The 22,272-nt window shown below is 46.2% G+C and overlaps 2 protein-coding genes across 3 annotated transcripts; one reads left to right on the forward strand and one right to left on the reverse strand.

Annotated features, from left to right (window-relative positions):
- Positions 1-968: 968 nt before the first annotated feature.
- Positions 969-8,497, reverse strand: ATP5F1A (ATP synthase F1 subunit alpha). Its single transcript, XM_059491858.1, has 12 exons — positions 8,322-8,497; positions 7,125-7,203; positions 5,983-6,152; positions 5,037-5,210; positions 4,793-4,959; positions 4,514-4,662; positions 3,442-3,593; positions 3,088-3,312; positions 2,870-2,977; positions 2,209-2,353; positions 1,863-2,013; positions 969-1,224 (listed from the first exon to the last, which is right to left on the reverse strand). Exons 1-12 carry the CDS (start codon positions 8,379-8,381, stop codon positions 1,143-1,145), a joined length of 1,662 nt encoding a protein of 553 aa, XP_059347841.1. The 5' UTR covers positions 8,382-8,497; the 3' UTR covers positions 969-1,142.
- Positions 8,498-12,893: 4,396 nt separating this feature from the next.
- Positions 12,894-22,017, forward strand: HAUS1 (HAUS augmin like complex subunit 1). Of its 2 annotated transcripts, XM_059492465.1 has the most exons (9): positions 12,894-12,963; positions 14,000-14,174; positions 15,156-15,291; positions 16,617-16,751; positions 17,698-17,821; positions 18,377-18,442; positions 19,687-19,758; positions 20,820-20,867; positions 21,765-22,017. In XM_059492465.1, exons 1-9 carry the CDS (start codon positions 12,910-12,912, stop codon positions 21,822-21,824), a joined length of 870 nt encoding a protein of 289 aa, XP_059348448.1. In that variant the 5' UTR covers positions 12,894-12,909; the 3' UTR covers positions 21,825-22,017. The 2 variants fall into 2 exon arrangements, with proteins under 2 accessions (XP_059348448.1, XP_059348447.1); XM_059492464.1 differs by lacking the exon at positions 21,765-22,017 and having other exon boundaries at positions 20,820-21,255.
- The last annotated feature ends 255 nt before the right edge of the window (positions 22,018-22,272 follow it).

Here is a 22,272-nt window from a genome sequence, read left to right on the forward strand (position 1 = left end):
GTGGACACTGCCGTACAGGAAGTTAACCTGGGACAGCGCACACATCAAGAGCAGTCCTGCCCCAGGCTGAACCCCCTGCCCTGGGCTGATCCCCAGCGTGGGCAGCAGGGCAGGGGGATCCTGCCCCTGTGCCCCTGGGCTCAGGTGAGAGCCCACCTGCAGAGCTGCCCCAGCCCTGGCTCCAGCAGCACAAGGAGCTGGAGCTGCTGCAGGGAATTCAGAGGCACCAACGTGATCAGAGGGATGGAGCAGCTCTGCTGAGAGAATTGGGACTGTTCAGCCTGAGAAGAGGCAGTTTTGGGGTGACCCAATTGCAGCCTTCCAGAGGGAAGGTTAGATGGGATATTGGAAAGAAATTCTTGTCTGTGAGGTTGCTGAGGCCCTGGCACAGGCTGCTCAGATCAGCTGTGGCTGCATCATCCCTGGAAGTGTTCACGGCCAGGCTGGACAGGGCTTGGAGTGACCTGGGATAGCGGAAGGTGTCCCTGCCCATGGCAGAAGGGTGGAGCGAGACAATGTTCAAGGTCTTCTCCAAAACCATTCTGGGATTCTCAGATTTAAGTCAACAGGTATTACTGCTGTTGACAGCTACACCTGCAATAGTGCCAAGACACAAAGACCAGTATTCCTAAGGCCAGGCACCAGGATGGGTCAGACAGGAATTCCAAGAAATGCTCTTCAGTGTCACAGTTAAGGGATTCCTGTGAAACCCAGTGGGTTATCCTTGTGACCCCAGCTGCAATGCCAGGATAAGCTGCCTGGCACAAATGATGAACACTGAGAAGGTCCCTCAGTTCTGTCACTCTCCTGGCTCCTGTAAGGGGATTTTACCCACTCAAACATTAAGGATACCCCTGATTCCCAGAGTTCTTCCAGCAGGGCTGTGTCCAGGGGAGTTCAGATCTGTGGTTCCACAGGTGCAAGAGTGAGCCAGAAGTACGGACAAAAAGAAATCACACAGAACACAGTTATTTTTACATTCAGAACAGAGCCTTTTTACATGGGAACCTTTATTCTCACCGAGATCTGTACATTCAAGTCGCACATGCTTTTGTCATCTTTGACAGAGCTGGAACACTGGATCACAACAGCCTGGGCTGGTCTGCTAGAACCAGCCTGGTCTGGTCTGTTAGTTTTAGAGTTTACGCCTCAAAAGTAGACAGGAATTTTGTGACTATTTCCTTCAACTTTGCTTCTGTCTGGTCAGAGATCTTCCCTTCGGTCCTGTGGGAAGAGTTCAGTGAAATTCTGACACAGCAATCAAAACAGGGTCAACCCCAAGACAAACACAGAAGCTTTACAACAAACCTTCCCATTCCTAACAAATTCAGTAGATAAATGAACACACTTGTTTGGTACACGAAGCCATCCCACTGACAGAGTATCCCTTCTCCTGAAAGAGCCAGTCCTGTTTAATTCACAAATTCTTTCAGAACAGCCGTATGAATTCCAACAAGGCCCAACCCACAGAGCTGGTCCCCAGAGACAGAAAGCATATGATTGTCTTCATGACAAAAAAAGCCAGGACAGGACTACAGAAATAATTCCCAACAGTTCACTCAGGAGCACTTAACCTACAGCAGTCCAACAGCTCAAAGCTGTCCACAATATGAATCAATCAAGATTTCAGGAACAGGTTAGAGGAGACACATTGCAAGAAAGCTCACTTTAAGCATCAGCTGCTTTTCCTAGGAGCTGAAGCTGAGGATGGCAGATGGTAGGAAGGCTGATTTAACTCCCAGTTTTGATACAGCCATCTGAATGCCCGATGTTCTAGGACACATTACACTAACAGGTCAGTGACCATTATCTGCACTACAGACATGAATACCTTTGGGATAAATCAAGGTAAACCACCATACCTGATTGTGGAGAGGAGGTCCTGGTGCTGGCTCAGTACATGAGCCAGGAAAGCACTCTCAAATTTGGTGATCTTGCTGGGTTCCAGCTTGTCCAAATGACCTCTTACACCAGCATAGATGACTGCCACCTGCTCCTCAATAGCCATGGGAACTGCAGGAAAAGACAGCACTCACACCACTGGAACTCTTCCACCAGGACATAACAGACTACAGAGTCCTTGGAAAACCAAGTTCACACGGACAGCTCAGTGCAAGCAAATCTGCATGCACCATGAGCACAGAACAGACACAAATGCTACCCAAGCCCAGTGCAGGCAGCCCTGCCAAGCCCGGGGCACTCACTCACCGTACTGTCCCTGCTTGAGCAGCTCTGTCAGGCGCACACCGCGGTTCAGCAGCTGCTGCGTGGCTGCGTCCAGGTCAGAGCCAAACTGGGCGAAGGCGGCGACCTCCCGGTACTGAGCCAGCTCCAGCTTCATGGTACCGGCCACCTGCAGGGCACAGTCACAGCCACTGACACCACCGCTAACTGTGCCCAGGAGTCTGAACGTTAGCTGGCAGCTGACAGGTGTTACAAGTCAGCTCTGCCTTGCACTCCATGAAAGTCAATATACAAACTGACAAATGATTATAAACATTACAAAAATCCCACACTTTACCATAAGCACACTATCTCTCTGTGAAACAGCAACTGTTGATATACATCTCTCTAATTCTAGATAATTTAGTCTGGACTAAAAGCCTGCAGTTAAGAGAGCGTTCTCTGTTTTGTAAGTGATCAATACCCAGTTCAATACATCAAAACTGAATCCTGCATCTTTATGCAGATATTGCTTCCCTTTCTCCCATGCATTTCTCAGCAGGCAATGGAAGCATTAAAGAGCTATCTAAAGTTTGCTCTTTTATAATTGTGTAACACTGATAGATGCAAAACTTTAATCCTTCTCTGTTCACACCTAGACACCAGTCATCTCTAGCACGAGGAGGAACAGCCATTTCCCAATTACCTGCTTCATAGCTCTGGTCTGAGCAGCAGAGCCCACACGGGACACAGACAGACCAACGTTGATGGCTGGACGAATACCTTTGTAGAACAACTCAGTTTCCAAGAAGATCTGCAGGACAGAATTGTAGTACTATAATTATCTTGTTCAGAAGCCTGAAGGCCTCCTCAGAGACCAGCCACTAAGCTCCACGGAGATGCTGGGCTGTGAGGAAGCCCTACCTGTCCATCGGTGATGGAGATGACATTGGTTGGAATGTAAGCAGACACGTCCCCAGCCTGAGTCTCGATGACAGGCAAGGCGGTCAGGGAGCCGCCCCCGAAGGAGTCGTTCATTTTGGCCGCCCTCTCCAGCAGCCGGGAGTGCAGGTAGAACACATCGCCCGGGTAGGCCTCGCGGCCAGGGGGGCGGCGCAGCAGCAGAGACATCTGACGGTAGGCAACGGCCTGCGTGGAGCAGAGACAGCCTTCAGAGCTCTGCACCCCACTCAACATTTCACCGTTCTAAACCTGAGGTGTTCTTACGGCTACAAACACCAATGCCACAGCACAAGGCCCAAAACCAAAGTTTCTGACCTGTTTGGACAAGTCATCATAGATGATGAGTGCGTGCTTCCCGTTGTCTCTGAAGTACTCCCCCATGGAGCAGCCCGAATAGGGAGCCAGGTACTGCAGGGGGGCCGCATCGGATGCTGTGGCAGACACCACAATAGTGTACTTCATGGCATCTGGAAAGGATTGGACATACCTCTGAGTGCCCTGTGTCATCATAAATCAGCAAACACAACAAGCACATGACGGACCAACACCGAAGCACAGCCAGGTAGTGTCACTGTTGTTACAGGAAAGCCCAGCACACCAGATGTAGCTAAACACACCTGCTAGCAAAACTGACTCAAGAGTTCTCAAGAGCAACTTTGTGGCAGCTAACTTTCAACACTTGCAGACTTCTTTCCCATTTAAAACAAAGCTTAAGATGAAGACAATTTTTTCTTCTTAAAAAAACTCATACTGAAAGTCCATAGTTTCCTGGCTGCTGTAAGACAGTACAACCCTCTGTGACAATCTCAAACAAATTACTGTCCTTAAGATGTGGGTTCTTCCATGACAGCTGCCAGGACCACCAGGAATGAGGTCCAAGTGCCTGATCTCCTGCGAGCTCTGTTAAATGCGGAGCCTTGGTCACAGAAATCACTGATTCTGAAGAGATGCTATTATTTAATGCCTTGTGTTTGGGCAGTAAAAGCTCTTCACTGCATTTCCAGCTGCCACTCACACTGACTGCCACATGGAACACATGGGACAAATGCCAAGTCAATGACAATTTGAAGGCCACAGTTTGTCACCAGGCCTGCCTGACTGCCAAAATGAAGCTTTCAACTCTGCTGAAAAAAACTAAATCCACAGGGTGACTTTTCCAGAAGGAATTCAGCAGTTTGGGGACCTCAAAATAGTATCCCTAACTGTGATACAGCAAAAATGATGTTTTTTCCCCTAGACAGGTATAGAGATTTCTTGTTCATAAAATTAAGTAATTCACTCATGTAATATGAATTCTGTCTGCACCTGCAGCCAGGAGAGGTCACAGCATTACAATGAGAACAGGATGTCATTGGTGCCAGGCTCAACCATCTCCCAAAATCCATACCTGCATCAGTGAGCCTCTTTACCAGCTGAGCAACAGTGGATCTCTTCTGGCCAATTGCAACATAGATACAGTACAGCTTCTTCTTCTCATCCGTGCCATCGTTGAATCGTTTCTGGTTGATTATGGTGTCAATTGCAATTGAAGTTTTCCTATGCAACAAGAGAGGCTGGTGAGTTAAGCTGCCCAAGGTTCTCCCAGCCCTTCCCCAACCCCGTGTCCAGCTCCACTGTACCTGTGTCTCTGTTTAAGGAACATTTTAGGCTTGAGCACTACACTTACCCAGTCTGTCTGTCACCAATGATCAGCTCACGCTGGCCACGGCCAATGGGCACCAAGCTGTCCACAGCCTTAATCCCAGTCTGCATGGGCTCACGCACAGAGATCCTGGGAATGATCCCAGGGGCCTTCAAGCCAACTCTCCTACGTGTCTTAGATGCAATAGCACCCTAAAAGAGAGAAAAAACTGCTGAGGTCTGTATCGCACAGATAACAGCAGAGGTACTTGGCACCCAGCTACACTTACCTTCCCATCAATTGGATTGCCCAGGGCATCCACAACACGGCCCAGCAGCTCCTCCCCCACGGGAACATCCACAATGGCACCGGTCCGCTTCACAACATCCCCCTCCTTGATCAGTCTGTCGTTACCAAACACGACAACACCGACGTTGTCAGGCTCCAAATTCAAGGACATGCCCTGGGACAGAGATCACACCACTCTGAGAAAATCCATACTGATATGCATAAAAACTTTCATATTGACATGATCATTTCACAAATCCTACATGATCTACCTCAACCTTGTGACAATGTTCTGCTTCTATGTACAAGTGTCTATTTCTTTCCACATCGGCTAGAGAACCTGCCTAAGTTTTCAACCTACCAGGTAGTTATACCCCAGCAGCCTAGCACCCAAGTCAATTGTTTCTCTAAAAAGAACAGACTGGGTAAGCAAGGTTCAAGTACGTTACTCCCTCGCCTAGAAGCCAGACAAGAGAAAAGGACTGGCTTCTTCTCTGCTCAAGGTGAAATGGGCCATTAAAAATGCTCAGAGAGCTGTTACAGTACTCTTGAAACAGGTTTTAACCCTAACTCAATGACAGGACTACAACAAACCAGCAAGCTGCATAATGTATTGAAGCAGGGAGGTCATTATTGAACACCAAACAGAAAAGACACCCTGAAAGCAAAGAAATAATCCAGTGCCAATCTAGTCCTTTTACTTTCTAAATGAAGACAAAGACAGCTCAAATGTTCAAATGCTGGCTGAGAATCAGATGCTGATACTGAAATCAGTGTTATAAATTAAAAAAAAAAAAAAAAATCACCAGTTACTACATATTAAAGTTGCAATGAAGCTAATGCAATGTTCATAGTGGTGCCTCCAAGCATAGTCTCAGGTTCTCCTTAAAAAACTGTCTTTTTAATATCTCTGTGCTAAAGAGACACTGTGCTAAGTGGCAGCTTACCTTCAGCCCAGAGGAGAACTCCACCATCTCCTCTGCCTGCACATTCCTCAGGCCGTACACGCGGGCAATGCCGTCACCGATGGAGAGCACGCGGCCCGTCTCCTCCAGCTCGGCCGAGGTGTCAGCCCCCAGGATGCGCTCCTCCAGGATGGAGGATACCTCGGCAGTACCTGGGGAGATGTTTGAAAACAGATTAGCATTGCAAGGTACAATAAGCAATCAGCAAGCTTGCTTCGAATTCACAAGGTGCCCTTTTCTCCCACGTCTAGTTAGCAACACCTTTACCCAGGCTAAGATAAATACCAGTCTCTGTATTGCAAATAAAAGCAGCTTCAACTCATCATCACCAGCCAGTTCAACCAAAACAGGCCTGGTAGTTATCCACTTTCCTGATTACATCCTATGCTCTTGCTCCCTAGAAAGCAATTTGATTAATTAATCAGCCCAAGCCCAGGCAGAACAGGCCTGCTGGCAGAGGAGCTACTTAGCCTTGGATACATCAGAACACCCTGCCAAATTATTTGTGATCCAAGATCCACACACACGTAAATTAATTTCATTATGTTTCAGGAGCAAGTCGTTTGATGTAAGATATAAAAACATATTCTCCATACTTCAGTTTGACTTCCAACAGCTTATTTCCTCAGCTAAGAACAATAAGTAACACTGTAAAATTTATTTATTAGTAATGTCCTTAATCACCTTAAACCACTTTAAAAAAATTTGTATAAAGCACTGCCAAACACATGCCACACAGTGCAGCTGTCTTCTCTAAACACCAGACTGCTGGCAGCAAAATAAAGTTGTGCTCAAGGACACAAGGTCAAACCCAGGTAGGCCTGGGGAAGTCATCCAGTCCTTCATTCTGTTGCAGGCAACTCCAATCTGGGGCTATCTTTTTTTTTAAATAATTTTCAAATAATGCTGCAGGTGAAGCAGGTACTCTATGTAAGCCAGCTGACATACAACCGCTCCCTGCTCTGGGGGCATTCTCAAGGTATTAAAGTGCAGTTTGCTGGATGCAACGGCTCAGCGTTTAAATGTCCCGAAGTGCTGTCAACTAATACTCATCATAATCAAATTCCTTTTTTGTCTGACAGACCAAATTCTTAAACCACACTCAAGACCTTCCTCAGACTCACCAGTTTTCTGAAAGCATGTTTTGGAGGCATGGAGGTTTCTTGTAGCAACAAATGCTGCGCTGAGGGTGTTTCTGGAAACCTAAAAAAAGCCATTGTTTCAGTAAGATTCCTTTAATCGTGCAAAAAAACGCTGAGAGATTAACACATCTTTTATCTTGAGCTGCTTAAGTGCATTAAAGCTTTGAGCTAAGCTCCACAGCACCCCATTCACAGCCATGGAACCAATTCCAGCACCACTAAGAAAGGACAAATAATGAAGGAAATTGCTCCAAATCCCTCGCTGCATTTTTCTGCAGTGCGCTGATGTCACCATCAATCGCTGCAGCAGCTCCCAAAGAGAAACCTCCTCATACTTGTCATTTCTGTGCTGAACACGAGAACCTTGGGGCATAAAGAAATCACTGCACCAGTCAGTGCTCTGCAGAGAGAGAAGGTTGTATCTCCTAACACAAATCTGACTGTAGTGATTTCGGTTTTGTTAAAACACATATGGAAAAAAAAAAAACCACAAAGCACTACAACAGAAATACCTCACAATCACAATTACTTTGGAAAAGAGCTCTGAGGTCAACGTATGCCCAAGCACCACCTTGACAACTAGAACATGGCACTAAGTGCATTATATCCTTAAACACCACTGAGCTGGTATCTCCATCACCCTCTGGGCAGCCCCTTGCACTGTCTAATCACCCTCCCTGAGAAGCAACTCTTCTCATGGCCGACTTTGAACACTAAAAAAGTAAAAAAAAATCTGTGATAATGAATGCATTATATCGTGCTTATGCATTTTAAGCAATGCTCCCAATGCAAAAGCATGCAGCAACGGTGATGCCATTCATTAACCTGCACCCCGAGCAGGCCTCTTCCCCATTCATATTCATTGGAAATACTGGCTCCTCACGGCTCTTCCCACCCTCCGTTTCCTCACAAACATTGAGGGCATGAGAGAAAAATAAACCCCCCACCCCCACAACCTTGACCTCGCCCTGACAGCCTTAAACCACTACCCCGAGCCCGTGCAGGGACACCCTGTTCCTCAGCGGGGTCTGTCCCACAGCGCTGACAGCAGACCCCGTGCTTCCCTCCCCAAACTCCGAAGTCACCCCCTCACACCCTCAATGTCACAGCGGCCCCCAAGATGGCGGCGGCGCCGCGTCCCCCCGGCCCCGCCGCCTCCGGGGCGGGCATGGCGCTCACCAGGCCGGCCTGCCGCGGCAGGGAGCGGGCGAGGGCGGCGGCCACGCGGGCGGAGAGCATCGCGGCGGCGGCGGGTCCCGGGGGAGGCTGAGGCTGGCGGACGCTGAGGGCTGCCGGCCGCGCGCTCTGCACACAAAATGGCCGCGGCGCCTCACGCCCCTTTTGGCGCCGAGGCCGCGCCCAGGGGGCGGGGAGCGCCAGGGAACTGCTTCCCGTGCCCCTGGTTTGGACGCGTGTGTGTATATCTACCTGTCTTTCCGTTTATACGCGAATATGTAGAATGGGCGATAAAAATAATAGAAATATTTTTTAAAAACAAAATAAAACACAAATGAGGCTTTTAGAAAAAAAACCGCTGCAGGATGTGTCCTTGAAATGGCCCTGAGCGGGCGGAAGGGGCGGGGAGTGAGGGGCGACCGGAGATGGGACAAGGGCAGGGACACAGGAAGGAATAGGGACAAGGGCAGGCACACGAGAAGGAAAACGGACCGGAACAGAGGCGGGGACACGGGTAGTGACAAGGACAGGAGCACGGAAAGGGACGTAGACAAGGGTAGGGACACGGGCACGGAAGAGAACGGGGATAAAGACAGGAGCAGGGACAGTGACAGAATCAGGGACAGAAGTGTTACCCCCCGGGCTCGTTCCCCGGTGTGCAGCACCATTTTACACACCGAGGCGAGGTATTTCTGTCTTTTCTTAGTTGGCAGAGAGCAGGTAGTTGGATGTCGCGGTTATCCATCATCAAAACGTTACTCTGTTTATACATTTCAACAACCAAAGGCGTCAGCATTCATTACTTACAAGTTACATAACTTCTCGGTTAGTTAGTACCATTCTATTAACTACCACTTCAATTAATTACCACTCTTACCCTTCTTTCCTAGTTAAACCTCTCACTTTTCAATTTAGTTAGTCTGTTTTGAGTTGGTGGTCAATGAGATGCTGGCCACAATCTCCCGCTGCCAGAATTACTTTTCTCCCAGGTACTGACTGCTCAGTCCTGCTGACTTCAATCCTCGTGGCTCTCATCCAAACTGCCATTCCTCTTGTAATCATCTTGATTCCCTTAAAAAAGCGAAGCTCACAATATGCAGCTGCTTAATCATAGCTGTCCTGATACAGCTACTGATTAAATCTTGAGGGGTGCAAAGCTGGTGGGGCTCAGTATCGGGCAGGAAAAGGGATGGGGCAGTGACAATGCTGTCTGCAAAAATTTGATTCCGTACCTGTTGTGCAATAAGCCAGTAATTAGACACACCAGAGAGACATTGATTATTTATTGCAGGGTTGTGCAAGACTGCATGCTTAGTGGTATTCTAGAACAATCAAAATGCTTAACAATTTATACATTTTAGCATACAAATGAACTAGTGTCCACTGGCTATGCTACATAATTCTCTTATTAATTAGTATTGGTTAATGATTCTACTGTTCTTCATGCCCAGTCTTTCTCTTCTTTTGGGTCGGTGGGTTTCTTGGGTCAGTTGTCACAGATTCCCCCTGCCAGAATTACTGTTTACCCAGTCAGAGCTGGTTTCAGCACAGGTGCTGGGTTCACTTTATTAGATTCTTTCTCATCTTGGAAGTTCAAGCAGATGTCCTTGTGGCCTGTAAACTCTGCATTCTCTGTGCCTGCTATCAGTGTTACATCCTTTCTTCTTGTTAATCTCCCTCTAGGTCTGAGATCATTGAAGTGTATCAAGCTTGACAAGGCAATTCCACCAACAAGTAATTTGTTTTCTCTAACACATGGACATTACTCAGAGCTTGCTTGTTAGCTGCTATCTGTTTCATGGATTAAATCTGGTTGGCCTGAGTATAGAAGCCCAGAAGATTAAAGGTTGTGTGCCTCAAACACCAATAGCTGGATAATTGTAGAGCCAACCACAGATTGTTGGTAACAAGAATCAAGGTTTGTTGGTAAAAACACAGCTGTGAGGAACAACAGGATGCAGCTGGAAAATGGGCCATTCAGAAATTGGGCAGCATTTTTCTGGGACAGACATCCTTGTTCTAGTTCCTGGAGACAAACACAGCACAGCCCAGCAATGAAGCCTAGAAGCAGTCTAGGACTGTACAGGGAATTAAGACCACCAGAGACCCTTGAAGCCCTCCAATTCATTATCAGAAAGAAATTAAGAATGAACTGCAGATTATAAATTTGCATAGAAAGTGAGAAAGTAACCTCCAGGGCAGGGAAAGTCATCTGTTAAAGGTGCCCCCACCAAGACCTTATGTACAGGCACCCCAGGACCCTAGACACTCCACCAGCCAGATCAACACTGGAGCCAAGCCTGGTGATCTCTTTCTTCCTCTCTGCCCCTCTTTTATCATTTCTTCCCTTTCACCCTACCCCTTTATCCAAAACCCACTGCCCTGGGCTTATATGAAGAGGTCAGAGACCAACATTAATTTCCATGCCAAGTGTGTAATTTAACTTGGAAAACTTTTGTGAACACTCTGAATTTTGTCGTTCCTTTTGACCATGAGCATGTTTGACTCTTGGATGCTCCATTCCCCTAAAGGGTTGGACACCACACCAAGCCCAGTCCAACTTGGGCCAGAACACTTCCAAGGCTGGGGCATCCACAGCTGCCCTGGGCACCCTGTGCCTGGGCCTGCCCACCCACACAGTCAGGAATTCCTTCCCAATATCCCATCTATCCCTGCCTTGTCCCCAGGGGCTGTGCAGCTCTCCTGGAGCCCCTGGAGGCCCTGGCAGGGGCTCTGAGGTGTCCCTGGAGCTTCTCTGGTGCAGCTGAACAGCCCCAGCTGTGCCAGGCTGGCTCCAGAGCAGAGGGGCTCCAGCCCTGGCAGCAGCTCCGTGGCCTCCTCTGCACTGGCTGCAGCAGCTCCAGCTCCTTGTGCTGCTGGAGCCAGGGCTGGGGCAGCTCTGCAGGTGGGCTCTCACCTGAGCCCAGGGGCAGAATCCTCCCCCACACCCCTCAGTCTGCAGCTGGAGATGATTTTATATCTCATGTGAGACAGGATTTGGTCTGCAGTGAGGAAGTGCTGAAACTCAGGCACAGTGTGATCGGTCCCTCTGGTAATCCAGAGAGGTTGGTAAAGCCACAGATTCCAGTGGATTCCCCTTCTAGAAATTGAAAAGGTTGAGTGAAAAATCCTCAGCTACTTTGGCATGTGTTGTACTAAATGTGATTCTTCACCAATTCTTTCCATTCTGATTATTTTGGAAATCACTTAAATTTCTGTAAAACTGTAAAACTGCCTGGAAAAAAAAAAAAAAAAAAACACAAAAAAAAAACACCCACATGGATGTTAAGAACTAACACCACCACTCACCCTGGCCTTAACATCCCCAGGGCTTCACACCCCTTTTTAAGAAGACAATTTTCTGATTATCCCATCTAAACCTACGCTGGCCCAGCCTGAGGCCGTTCCCTCTGCTCCTGTCCCTGTTCCCTGGAGCACAGCCCGACCCCCCCGGCTGTCCCCATCTGTCAGGAGCTGTGCAGAGCCACAAGGGCCCCCCTGAGCCTCCTTTGCTCCAGGCTCAGCCCCTGCCCAGCTCCCTCAGCCTCTCCTGGGGCTCCAGCCCCTTCCCAGCTCCGTTCCCTGTCCTGGACACGCTCCAGCCCCTCGGTGTCTCTCTTGTGCTGAGGGCCCAGAGCTGTCCCCAGCACTGGAGCTGCCTCAGCAGCGCCGGCACAGGGACAGGCCCTGCCCTGGTGTTAAAAACGAGAGCAAGCTCCTGGTACTAGAGTGATTTTAGCATTTATTATAATAAAAAGAAAGGCCTAAAGCAGGGGGCCCGCGGGCTGAGCGGGAGCGCTCCCGTCGGGGGTGCTGCAGCGCCGGCGCTGGGGCTGCTCAGCAGCGATGGCCCTAATGTCCCAGATGGGGCGGCACAGTTTCACTGGGTCAGAAGCCCCTTTTTAGCCTTTTTTTTTTTTTTTTTTTTGCCCCTTTATATTGGTTTCTGTTTGGATCCTTCACTTGCATGAATGTTTAAGGGGCTTAATTGACCCATTACAGTTCTGTCCTGGCTGTCTCGTTTCGCCTGGGGGCTGGTGTAATATGGTACTTTACTTAGGTGTAATATGGTACGCTGAGTACCGTATTTCCTATAATGTTGTAGTGTGTTGTAGCAGCAAGGGTCAGACTGGCCCAGGCACAATCTAACTGGTAATATTGGGATTCATATTCCAATACTATAACTTAACCCCTTTTACAATAACCAAACTAACAGTACATGCTTAACACTCTATCAACAATTTTACAACAGTTTCTAACCTATTTTTAACCCTGGGGCCGTGTCACATCCTGGCTGGGACAGCCCAGGGGCCATTACCCACAAGGGCACCGTGGGCTCATGTCCAGCCGCACCCCCGGACATCTTTCTGCTGTACTTAGCGATGCCTTCCTCCTGCATCTCTTCTGTTTAATTTTTCTGTTGCTGGGGTTCGTTTGGCGTTTTTTTAACATCTTCCCTTAACGGACAGACGGCGTTTAACGCTCCTCTTAACTGTTAAAACACGTTTCCATCGCTATTCCCCCCCCGCTCCGGGGTAAGCCGCGGCGGCGCCGCCCCTCAGCCGCCCACTCCCGACAGGCTCCGGGCAGGATGGCGGCGGCGGGAGCACCGGGTGGCGATTCCTTCCAGGAGAAGCTCACACGGGTAACGGGGGCCGGCAGGGCTCGCTTTCTCTTTTCTTCACAGTTCTCCGCGCCCACACACACACACAGTTCGTGCTTTTTGCCCCTTATGCTGCGGTGGTTTTCTCCGTCGCTGCTTGTGTGCGCGTACAGCAGCAGGATGAGGGACGAGAAAAAATACACTTAAAATTATACAGCTGCGTCCATTCTCCGTCAGATTTATTAGGCAGACTTATGCAAGAGTTTATGTTCGTTACGTGCTGTAGAACTTCCGTGTTCTTCAGTTATTACTGGTCATAATCTAAGCTTTCCAATCTAATTAGGTTGGATCTTAGGGAAAATTTTTTCACTCCAAGAGTTGTCCAGGCCTGGCAGAGCTGCCCAGGGCAGTGGTGAAGTCCCCATTCCTGTAGGGATTTAAAAGCTGTGTGGATGTGTCACCTGGGGACGTGGGTCATTGTTGGGCTGGGCAGTGCTGGGGGAATGGATGATCCTGGAGGGCTTTTCCAGCCCAAACAATTCCATGGTTCCTCGATCACAGCCCTACCTGAGAGCACTGTGTTGATCTTTTATTTCTGACCTTGTTTTTGATGGTACAACTGCTTTGCAGGGCTTGTGACTTCCCTTTATGGTGACTCCTGTTCTCCTGCAGAGAGACTGCTCCTAGTGATGGCTCAGGCACTTTTATCCCACACACTTTAACATAGTGTTCACCATTTTTCCAAGCATCTATTTAACATCTATTGGGTTGTTACTGTGTCTGTAGCCAAGAGGTCACGTGAATAAAAAGGTAAAATTTTATCACATGGAGATAAGCAGGTTTTCTAAGAAATGAGGGAGATTAAAAAGGATATAATATAGTCTTCTAGACCACAGAGGGTGTTTAAAGAAGAGGGAAAGGAATTTGTCTCCCCTTTTCTCACCCATGCCTTCTGGACTGATGTAGGAGTTGCTCTTCAGGAATGCAGAGTTTGCAGTGGTTTATATTCTTCACGTCTATCAGCTATTTTCTGTCATTTCACATGATTGCTTGCTCTTTTGTCTCCCTTCTCTGGCAGGTTATTTCATGGTTAAAGAAATTAAATGGGCATGTGCCTATTCTGGAATGTGAGGTGAATGAAAGGACAGTGGATATTTTGCATGAAATTATGGAGAGCAATGAAGAGAGAGTCAAGGATGTTATGTTGCTGATAGAGGACATGAAGGACAGTACAAGCGAATATAAAGCAGAAGGTGAGTTTGAAGCTCCATTTCTCAGTTCCACCTGAGTCAGGCTTTTCTGAGTGGTCCTGAAGATTGTATTTGTTGGAAACTTTGGAATATATATAAATATATGTAATTGAAACAGACTCAGCTTGTTTTTTAATGCGGTTTTTATTACAATTTACAGCAACATAAGATCACTCAAGGACAATTTTATAAGCCATCTTGAGCAGGCCATAAATGTGGACAAGCAGGTTAATTGCTAAAACCTTCTAGTCTGCTGGGCTGGATAGCACAGCGTGGAAATATTGCCTGGATAGAGAGGGAAGTATCCCTGCAGCTCATTCAAGAGTCTGAGCTGGTGCTAAGCCACTGTTAAGGAAAGCCCTGGGGGAGCCTGAAACAACATTGAGATGATTACGTTGTGCTGAAGCTGCCTAGAGTGACTATTTCTTGATTTGTTTGGGTTTTTTTGAGCAAGTGAGTGGTTCAGGGGACCATAGTGTGTTTTTAAAACACATAATAAAGGACTGTCGCTTCATAGGCTTTTCTCAGGAAGGAATTTTGCTTTTCTGTGCAAAGGCTGGCATGGTACACATGAAGATGTTTTTGTTCTATCAAGTGCCTTGCCACCAAACAAAAAATGATGGAGACAGACTTCCTGGATTTGCCATGAACAAGGCTCAGCCTTGTGGGCTTTGTGGGGAGGTGACCTGCATGTGCTCATTGCTGTAGCACAAGGGTGAGCTCTTGTTTGTCTGATGTCAGACAGACTGATCAGGGATGGAGTGGAGCAGTGCTTTCTCCCTTTATACACTGAATTTGTTTGACAAATGGAGATATGGCAGCAGTTTTGTGTGTTTAATCCTGTTTTAAAAGTGTCTTTTTCCTCCAACAACAGGCAGGTAGCTAAGTTCCCAGTGTGGGATTGGTTTCTAGCTTTGAAGAGTTCCATGAAAGAGCAGTAATATTAAAAAAAAATCACTGCTTTGTTTCGTGTATATTTTCCAGCTCACTACTGTCGTAATATTCTTGGAGAAAGCCTGGGATATTTGGAAGACGATATGTCCAAAGAGGCCAAGGATGACCTCACTGACCTGGTACAAAGTGCAGTAGAACTCAACATGGAGGACACGTCTCTTACCAGGTAATTCTTCACACTCTTCATTCGTGGTGAGGGTCTGTGCTGCTTTCCTCTGCTTTTCCACATTGGCAGCTCCAAACTTGGCACTAGGAATCTTGTTTGTCAGGCTTATTTTTCACCCCTTGGGCAGCTTTGGAGTGCATGGGAACTGAGCACAAAGTGCTAGCACCCTCCTGCCAACCACCAAAACAAGCAACATGTGATAGGAGGAGGAGAGGGGTGAAAATCCAAAACTGTACTTGGAAAAAACCCCACCCATCTGTAATAGATATATATTTCATAGGTCTTGTATAGGCTTCATTTATGCTCTTGGAATTAATTTCTCCCTCTTACAGAGAGCCTTGTGATCCTTTTCAGCACAGTGGAGGGAGGTGGCAATAATGTCATTTAGGGAGGGAGGAATTTTTCTTTTGGCAAGCAGAGGTGCGCCTGTGCTCCAAGGTCTTGGGTGTACTATGTGAGGATGGATAAGAAGTGAAGACTACATTTGAATTTCCTAGCTCTAGGTTATCCCAGCACAGGAATCTCTGAAGCCTGAGAGGGGCCTGGGATGGAGTTAAATCCCTCCTTTTTCTCCTGCTTTTGTGGTCAGTGGCTGCAGGCTGCTGCCAGTTGGACTGTTGTGCCAGGTATCCCAGGCTACAGCAGCGTTCACACTGCTTAGGCAAGGACTGGGGAACTGTGACTGCTCTTCCAGCCTCAGCTCCTCATCCTTGTCTGTCTCATCTGGCCTCAGTTCATGCAAGGAGATTTCCTCTGCCATGGAGAAATGGCATCTGTTAGTCTGGTCTCCTTGGGCCTCTCTCCCTAGCATGGCTTTGGCCCGTGGCACTGCAAACACTTGCAGCAAAGAAGGGGTAAACTCTACTTTGAAACCAATTTTTATGTGATATTTAGGATCTTGGCACTTGCATCTCTCTTCCTGAGCTGGAGGGGGAAGAGCTTTGGGCTGCTTGGGAAGAGGAGGGTACTCAGATGCTGCCGGGCACATCTTGTGACCATGCATTTTCAGGGACTGAATACAGTTTCTCTCAAAGGCAGTGAGGCAAGCCAGGAGTGGAGCACGTGGTGGTTTTATTCACCAGAGTGCCAGTTGTGTTCACTTGCTCACTTACTCAGGTAGCTGGGCTGTTTTCCCTTCCACGTGGAAATCTGTGTTAGTTATGGAAAGGAAATTCCCTTAGTATATCTTACTTAAATTTACTCCTGCCATAACATCAAGAGGAAACTTAAGTCATTCATTTAAGATGTGGAGAAAAGAATAACAACAACTCTGACTTTTAGAAAAGCTGACTCCTAAGCATTCCCACTGATTCTCTCTTCACCAGCTTCTACAGTGCCATCCAGGACATGACCTTGGAACTGTATAAAACAAAATCAAAAAACGAAGAAATGGAACAGAAATTGAGGACCCTCACAAAAAAACTAATTTCAGCACTGATGTTGGAAAAGCAGTTAGAGAAGTGAGTAATGGACGAAGAAGAGGGCAAGATTAAAGTAATACTGGTGATTTCTATCTTGGGCAATGTTGGTTATGGTAACTAACAAGGAAAACTGAATTTTTAGGGGTTTGACACATCTCGAATTCAAAGTATTTGGAAGTATCTATCAAAACCCATGTGTTGTGGATACTTTCAGTAGTCAAAAGAGATCTGGCAAAGCATCAAACCAATTATTTTAAAGCAAAAGTGATCTACAAGCTGTTTTCAGATACAAGTTTCCATCTTCCACCAGTTACTTTTGTCTGAGGCTGAAGACAAATCTGATTTTCTTAGCACATTTAGCATAGCCTCTGTAGTCAGACTAAGGGAGGCAAAACAAAAACCATTCTCAGGTAAGAAGTTCTCTTAACCAGTGTGTAGAAGACGTAATAACAGTGATAACTCAAAAAAGAATCAGTGTCAAGTCATTCCCTGGAGGATGTAATCTGAAGAGGTCTGCAAAGCGCAGCACAATCAACCCCAGCCTTGGTGGGAGCTGGCCCAGATGCTCTCCACAGCTCCCTTCCAGTCTAATTATTTCTAGAATGGTTTTTTTTGTCTTTTAAAGTGGCAATTGGCCTTGTAAACGATATTCCCATGTGCTTTCTGCAGGTTTGCCTCCTCTTCATCTGAGGTTTAGCTCGTGTAACAGGTCTCTAAGTGAGTTAGGGAATTATGCACGAGATTATTACCCTTTGCTTTTAGGCATATGGCTTTCTTCTTTGCCTCTATTTTCCCTGGTCTGTGGTGTTCTGGATGTAACACTGTATAGGTTTCCATTGGAAAATCTCACAGGGAAATGCAGGGTTTTCTCAGTTTTCTTCTTTCACGTGTTTGTTGTATTGCAGAGTTTAGCTTGAGCATAGGTATTTGTGTACTGATACATCTTTGAATGTAACAGCTTTTTCTTTCTGTGTTATTTTTTAAGGGATATTGAAAAACTGAAGAAATCTCAGGGAATACAACAGGCCAAAGAAGAGATTCAATCCATGAACCTGAAGTTCCTGGAAGACAAATCTAAGGATCTGAAAATAAGGATCTGTGATGCTGAGGTAGGTGGAAGGAGTTTTCTTACATGACACTGTGATAGGATGACACAGCCGTGGTTGGTTGAGCCCAAATTTGTAGTTACAGAGACGTTCCATAAGCTTCCTGAACTCCAGTACTGGGGACTCTTGAGCTAACAGGACAACATGTGAATATAGTTCAGTTGTCCCTGCTGATCTCTCCTCAGTGCATCCTGTGATCGGTACAGTGCTGTCTCCTCATTCCCTGAGAAACTCTGGCAGGTTACTTTATGGCTAAAGTAAAGCCATACCTGATACCTTGACAAGCACGGGATGGAAAGTGTTGTATTAAAATTGACATTTTCCTGAGAAGCCTTTCTTCAGCCTTGCCGTGTGCCCTTCTCCCACTGCTTTTCTGGAAAAACTTGTTATTCTTAATACAAATTTTAGCACCACCTCATTTTGTATACCAGCTATCGCTGTGGCTCCAGTAGCACATGTTTCTGCCATGGACAACCTGTGTTCTTCCCTGCCTGTTTAAACAGAAAAAAGTGGTGAAATCTTTTCCTTGTTGCATTTTGTGCTCTCTCCTGTTTGCAGGCTGAGCTTGTTACCACGGAGTTGAACCAATCCCTGACACATGAGGCAGTGGTGGAATTATCTGAGGTAGGTTTTTGGATACAGGAGGGATGTTGCTACAGAGGGACAGGCCAGGCTTGCTTGTTGGGTGCTTTCGGGAATAGTAGTTTGCTCTTTGGCTGCCTGAACAAATCTTAATGGCCAAAGGAAGCACAAATAAAAATCCTGTAGGTGGATTCCCATGAACTGGGCTCTTTTGGGTGGGTTTGTCTCTCCTAGAGGCATCTACTGGAGAATTTCCAGAGAATAAATTGCCTGGCACTGAAAACAGATCTGCCTCCTTTATTTCTGATCTCTGTTATAAACAGAGTGGATATTCTGTGGACTATGTCCACAGAATTATCACAGTTTCTTGATAGAATGACCCATGTGATTCTTGCTTTGTGTGAAGCAAATCTCTTCCAAACACTTAAAAAAAAGGAGATAAGGTCAAAAGAAACCCAAATTCAGAATCACTGTGTGGGTTTTTTTTTGTTTTGTGGGTTTTTTTTTTTTTGTTTTGTTTTGGTTTTTTTTTTTTTTTTCTGTGTCTTTAAACATAACATTTTTCAGCTTTATTGTAAGCCTAGTGGAACTTCTTAAAGAAAAAGCACATTTCTTGAGTTTGTAACTACAGATTTTACATCTTTGTCCTCTGCACTCAACACATCTTCATATTTTTTGCTGTTATTGTAGTGGGAACTCAGTCTTTCTCCTGATTACTTTTGCTGCCTTTTCCTTTATGTTTTTGAGTGGAGCAGTGAAAACAGATTTCCTGGTTTCTCTGTTGTGCTTCTCACCAACCAGCACTGGGTGGCAGTGCTCACATTGCCCAGTGTTACACGAGGGTACTGACCAGGACTAATTTTTGTTGGAATTTTGCATCCAAAAAGCCACAGGCAAATTTTCTGGGCTTGTCATCTTCTAGAGCCCAAGCATAAGGTACAGTTTGACTCCTTGACATTTATAGAACTGCTTTGCCAGGACATCAGTGAAATGGGCAGCACAAATGGCTTTATCTTTTTTATTTAACTTGGATTATTTGAAAAGAGTTTGGGACTGTGGAAGGTACTCAGTTTGCAGTCCCAAAAAGAAATTACTCCCACTTGATAAGCATATGGGAGAGTCCTTTTGGTGCTGCATGTGCAAAACTTTGGTTTTCCATGTGTTTTATAGAGGATGAAATCTCTCAAATTCTGAAATGTTGTAGGTAACTGTGGATCCATCTCACCCATTTCCATCAATTCCGCAAATAATTCCCTAGAATGTCATCTGCCTTTCTCTTTCTGCAGGAGCTGGCTGCACTGCGTAAAGAAATAGAGCCATTGAAGATGGAACTGGCATACTATCTTGATTTACCTCTTGTAACTATTTACTCCACTGTTATGTTGTATTTACCATCAGGTTAATTTTAGTGGCCTTCAGAATGTAAGGGATATCCTTGTGATGCCTTTGGTGGACAGGCAGATGTCCTACAGGTCTGGTAAAGACTTGATCTCTATTTATTAATCAAAGCCAAGAAATTAAGCTTCTTGTCAGTTTAAGCTTCTCAGCTTAAACTGTGTTCTAACAAAGTAGACAGATTTGCCGGGTAAATTAGTATTCGGGTGAAATATCTAGAAATTGGACAAAGAAATATGGAAGAAAAGGAATCCCCTAGTATAACCAACTTTTTGAGATTTACCAGTATTTTAGCTGTAATGCTTGTCAGGCCATATTGGTGGACACAGCATGTGTTGCAGAGCTTGGAGCTCTGAACAGGATTTTAAGGATCCTGAAGAAATAGCCAAATGTAGGTTTTGTCCCCTGAACTGGCTGCTCCATCATTTTCTTTGATTTCTCTTGAGTGTGCTCTATGAAAATGCAGTTTTCTCCCTCATACAAACACTGATGTCTTGCTCCTAGGGAAAAAAATAGGCTGTGGCTAGAAATGTGGGACTGCTGCTCTTTTTAATCCATCTTCCTCCAAGAGGCAGCTTTCTCTCAGGTAGAACAGGACATTCAAATGGGATTAGGTTCTCCAACTCCCATCTCCAGCCTTGCTGTCAGTGGAGACTGGGAGAGCCCCTGGTGCAGGCAGGAGGAAGGGAAGGAGGTTTTTCCCTGCAAACTTACTGTGCTTTGGAAAAGTCTTGCACAAATACTGTTGAAATCAAGTCCCTTGGTTGGTAGATTCGGGAAATTGCTTAAAATGAAGGGGTTTTTTTAGACTTTAGGCCATACCAGACTTGAAAAATATGTGATTGCCCAAACCAAACCAATGGCAATGACTTTTAAAGGCAGGACCTTCTGCATGTGAAGTGCCTACACAAAACTTCATTAATTGTCCATTGATTTACCTGAGGCTCATCATTAGACTCTTGTAAAGGTGCAGGGACTTTTATCTTGGTGAAATGCTGATTTTTATGCCATTTTCTCTCATTAGAGCATTCCCCTGGCGCAGGTGAAGGTTGAAGAAGTGAGAAGAGAACTTGTAAGATATTTCTTATCTTTCCAGGAGCTACATGTATTAATTGATTACAGATTTATTTACAGATTTATTACAGAATGTTCTCATGGGGGGATGTGGTGAGGCAGAAGTTGTAGATACTGATCAGGGGAACTGGTGAACTGATGTCTGAGCTGCAAAGGCAGTTTGGCATAGTGATACCAGTGCAGATTAGGTAGCTGTAGCCCCATGAATTTTGCCTACTGGAATGTTTATCCACTCACTGTAGGTCTCAGAATCTTCCTTGCTCCTCCTGAACTCTCAGAGGGCTCCAGGCTTATTTTAGTCAACATCTGCCTTGTATGCTGCAATGGGGACATTCTCCTGTAAAACACAGTGCCCATGTCCTCCATGCAGGTGTAATCTGTTGAGCCAAACACCATAAAGCTGTTTGGGAAGTTCATATGTAGCTTTCCTGAGTGAGCTGAGCCACGTTTGAGCCCCATAAAACGTGTTTTTGTTCCTTTGGGCTACTGCCTGCTTGCTTGTAAAGCACAAGTGGTAAGCCTTAAACCTGTGATCAAAAATCACATCTAGGTAAGAGCATTTTACACATTTTCAGGTGAGAATACCTGGGGTTTTGATTCAGGGAGTACAGGCTCCCCTTACCAGCCTGCAGCTGTTCTGAGGTCAGAATGCTCACCTCTGGGGAGGACCAGTAAGCTGGGATATGTTCAGAATCACATTGGGGCTCAGAGTGAGGGCAGCTGAGCTTGTCCAGCCTTCCATTTGGAGGACAAGTCCATCCAGCTCAACACCAGGGTTATTCCGTCACTGCTGACAGGCTCCCAGGGTTTGATCACTGCAGATGTGTTTGTTTGTCAGCAGCACATGGAAGCTGTCTCGTGGTCCCTGATTCTTCTTGGTTTTCTCTCCTGATAGAATGCCTTGGATGAAGAGCTCATAAAGGAGATTAAAGCTCTGCCTCTCGAGCTGCAATAGCCCAGCAGTCCCCAGCTCGCCTGGAGGGGCCTGCCTGGAACATGATCCTCCTTCTGTTGCCTGCCTACTTGCACTAGCAATGCACTTCAGAACTATTACCTGTACCCTGGCAGCTTCCTGCTGTGTTCTTCTCTCTGTCAGCCTTGTGTTTATAAGCTTCACCTATTTTTCATTAAATAGCATCCAAACTTGCTGTTGTCTTTATGAGTTATTTTTCCCTCTGTGATACACACCTGTAAAGCAGCTCTATAGATAGATCAGGCAGGCATAGTTTTCTAACAAAACAAACAAAAAAAACCCACACAGTAAGACCTTTCTAGGTCTGAAAACAGTATTTTTGCAGAACCCCTGTGGGACATGAAGATTTTGAAGTCAGATTGTCCTTAACAATTCTACCTCAAACGTCATCTTCCATGACGGTTCCCTGAGCTCTGTTATTTCCATGCCA

Source organism: Ammospiza nelsoni, chromosome Z (assembly GCF_027579445.1).
Source record: "Ammospiza nelsoni isolate bAmmNel1 chromosome Z, bAmmNel1.pri, whole genome shotgun sequence".
In the NCBI taxonomy this organism is placed as follows: Eukaryota; Metazoa; Chordata; class Aves; order Passeriformes; family Passerellidae; genus Ammospiza; species Ammospiza nelsoni.

Excerpts from the sequence above, each read along its gene's own strand:
- ATP5F1A (XM_059491858.1), bottom strand. The coding sequence starts at position 8,381 with ATGCTCTCCGCCCGCGTGGCCGCCGCCCTCGCCCGCTCCCTGCCGCGG. Across the intron at positions 2,014-2,208 it reads GCTCAAGCAGGGACAGTACG|TTCCCATGGCTATTGAGGAG; the intron begins GTGAGTGAGTGC and ends CTTTTCCTGCAG. Across the intron at positions 1,225-1,862 it reads GACCTCCTCTCCACAATCAG|GACCGAAGGGAAGATCTCTG; the intron begins GTATGGTGGTTT and ends CTCTTCCCACAG.
- HAUS1 (XM_059492464.1), top strand. The coding sequence starts at position 12,910 with ATGGCGGCGGCGGGAGCACCGGGTGGCGATTCCTTCCAGGAGAAGCTC. Across the intron at positions 15,292-16,616 it reads GAGGACACGTCTCTTACCAG|CTTCTACAGTGCCATCCAGG; the intron begins GTAATTCTTCAC and ends TCTCTTCACCAG. Across the intron at positions 18,443-19,686 it reads CAGTGGTGGAATTATCTGAG|GAGCTGGCTGCACTGCGTAA; the intron begins GTAGGTTTTTGG and ends CTCTTTCTGCAG.